Source organism: Octopus bimaculoides, chromosome 4 (genome assembly GCF_001194135.2).
Source record: "Octopus bimaculoides isolate UCB-OBI-ISO-001 chromosome 4, ASM119413v2, whole genome shotgun sequence".
NCBI classification, from domain to species: Eukaryota; Metazoa; Mollusca; class Cephalopoda; order Octopoda; family Octopodidae; genus Octopus; species Octopus bimaculoides.
The window spans coordinates 73,719,491-73,721,134 of record NC_068984.1 but is presented as its reverse complement, the minus strand read 5'-3'; the positions used below and the strand labels follow the sequence as shown (position 1 = coordinate 73,721,134).

Sequence of the window (1,644 nt, the reverse complement as noted above, 5' to 3'; positions counted from 1 at the left end):
CAATTAGGAGAAATTTGTTTTTCTTTTCAAAAGTGATGGCTGTTGGGAAAGTAATATGTGAGGAGATGTGGGGTGGGTGAGCAACATTTAAAAGTTATGAACTAATTTTTATTCTGTTTTTTCCTTTCTTGAAAAGGCTTGCCTCCATTATTTTTAAGTGTGCAGTACAAAAAAAGAATCCCAGAAGAAACGGAAAAATATCCAACTGATATGGGTGAGCTATTTCAAAATCTGCTGGCAATCTTTACACTTGTTTCAGTCATTCGACTGCAGCTATGCTGGAGCACTAACCTTGTAGATTTAGTCAAACAAATCAAAATTAGTATTTTAGTCAGATATTATTCTATTGCTTTTTTTTGGCTGAACTGCTAGGTTATGGGGATGTAAATAAATACTGGGTTGTCAAATGGTTAGGAAACAAAGACACTTACACACACATTCACATATGCACTCATATGCATGTGTGTGTGTGTGTCTATTTAGTATTGACTGTTGAAAGAAAGAATTCTGAATATCAAAGCATTCTTATTTGGATCAAGTCAATCTCTTATTATTCTGGACTGACCTGACAAAAAAAATAAATATTCTAAGTATGTCATTATTAATTTTTTTTTTCAAGATTTTTTACGAATATAAAAAGAGCTGGATTCTAACCTAAATCCAAGAAATTGGAATTTCTAACTAACTCAAATCCCAAAAATTGGAATTTCAAGAATATCAACAGAGTATTTGTGCACATATGTGCATATATATGCAGTATTTGGAATTAGTGCATGTGCAAATTTGTATGTTTTGTTTTATAAATGCATTCTCATGCATATACTTACATGTATAGACATGTACATATATACATGTACATATATATATACATATATACATATATACATATATACATATATACATGTACATATATACATAAATGATAAACATCTGAAATGTTTTACAAATTTTTACAATTCCAGTGATGGCTTGACTCTGTAGTCTTTGAATCAGCTTTCTTCTTTCTGGTTTTGAGAAACCTAATTTCTCACGATTGGTATTTAGGCAGTGTGTTACATATTCCAGTGCCCCAGTAATTGCAGGTATAAACCTGAACTTGTAATCTGGTTATAGTAACAGCAGATTTCTCAGTAGTCCAGCATATGTATGTCTGCACATAGACACATGCATGCGATGGGGTTCTATCTAGTTTCCACTAACTGAAATAATTTACAAAAGCATTTGGTCAGTCTCAGAGAGTTGCTTAGGTTAGCGTGCAGTGGGAATGAATCCAAAAACATAAAACACAACAACACAAAACAAAAAAAAACAATCTAACGAACGTTTTCACTCTCTTCTTGACAACGAAGTTGATGATTCCTTCAAAAGTACCTCCCATGGTTGGCCGGACGTGAAGGTTGTACATGGCCACTTGGGCGCTACTCACTGACACGAACGGATTTCCACTAGTGAATGGAACGTTTGATTGTACCTGCCAATGGAAATGAAAAGGAGAGAAGTGTAATTGGTGGAATGAAAACTTTTTATGTTTGTCTGGAGAACCAAAACACAGATAAATATAGGTGAAGATAAGTCAACTATGGCTTGAACAATATTTACATGATTTATGTTAGTTTAAACATATATAATGTAGTGATTAGCAAA

The 1,644-nt window shown here is 33.2% G+C and overlaps 1 protein-coding gene across 1 annotated transcript in view; it reads right to left on the bottom strand.

The window, feature by feature from the left end:
• The window catches only part of LOC106870898 (cilia and flagella-associated protein 47), a 195,878-nt gene that overhangs the window by 33,351 nt on the left and 160,883 nt on the right, over positions 1-1,644 (bottom strand). The window contains exon 50 of the mRNA XM_014917133.2: positions 1,323-1,471. Coding sequence (XP_014772619.1) covers positions 1,323-1,471 — 149 coding nt within the window. The remainder of the gene's footprint in view (positions 1-1,322; positions 1,472-1,644) is intronic.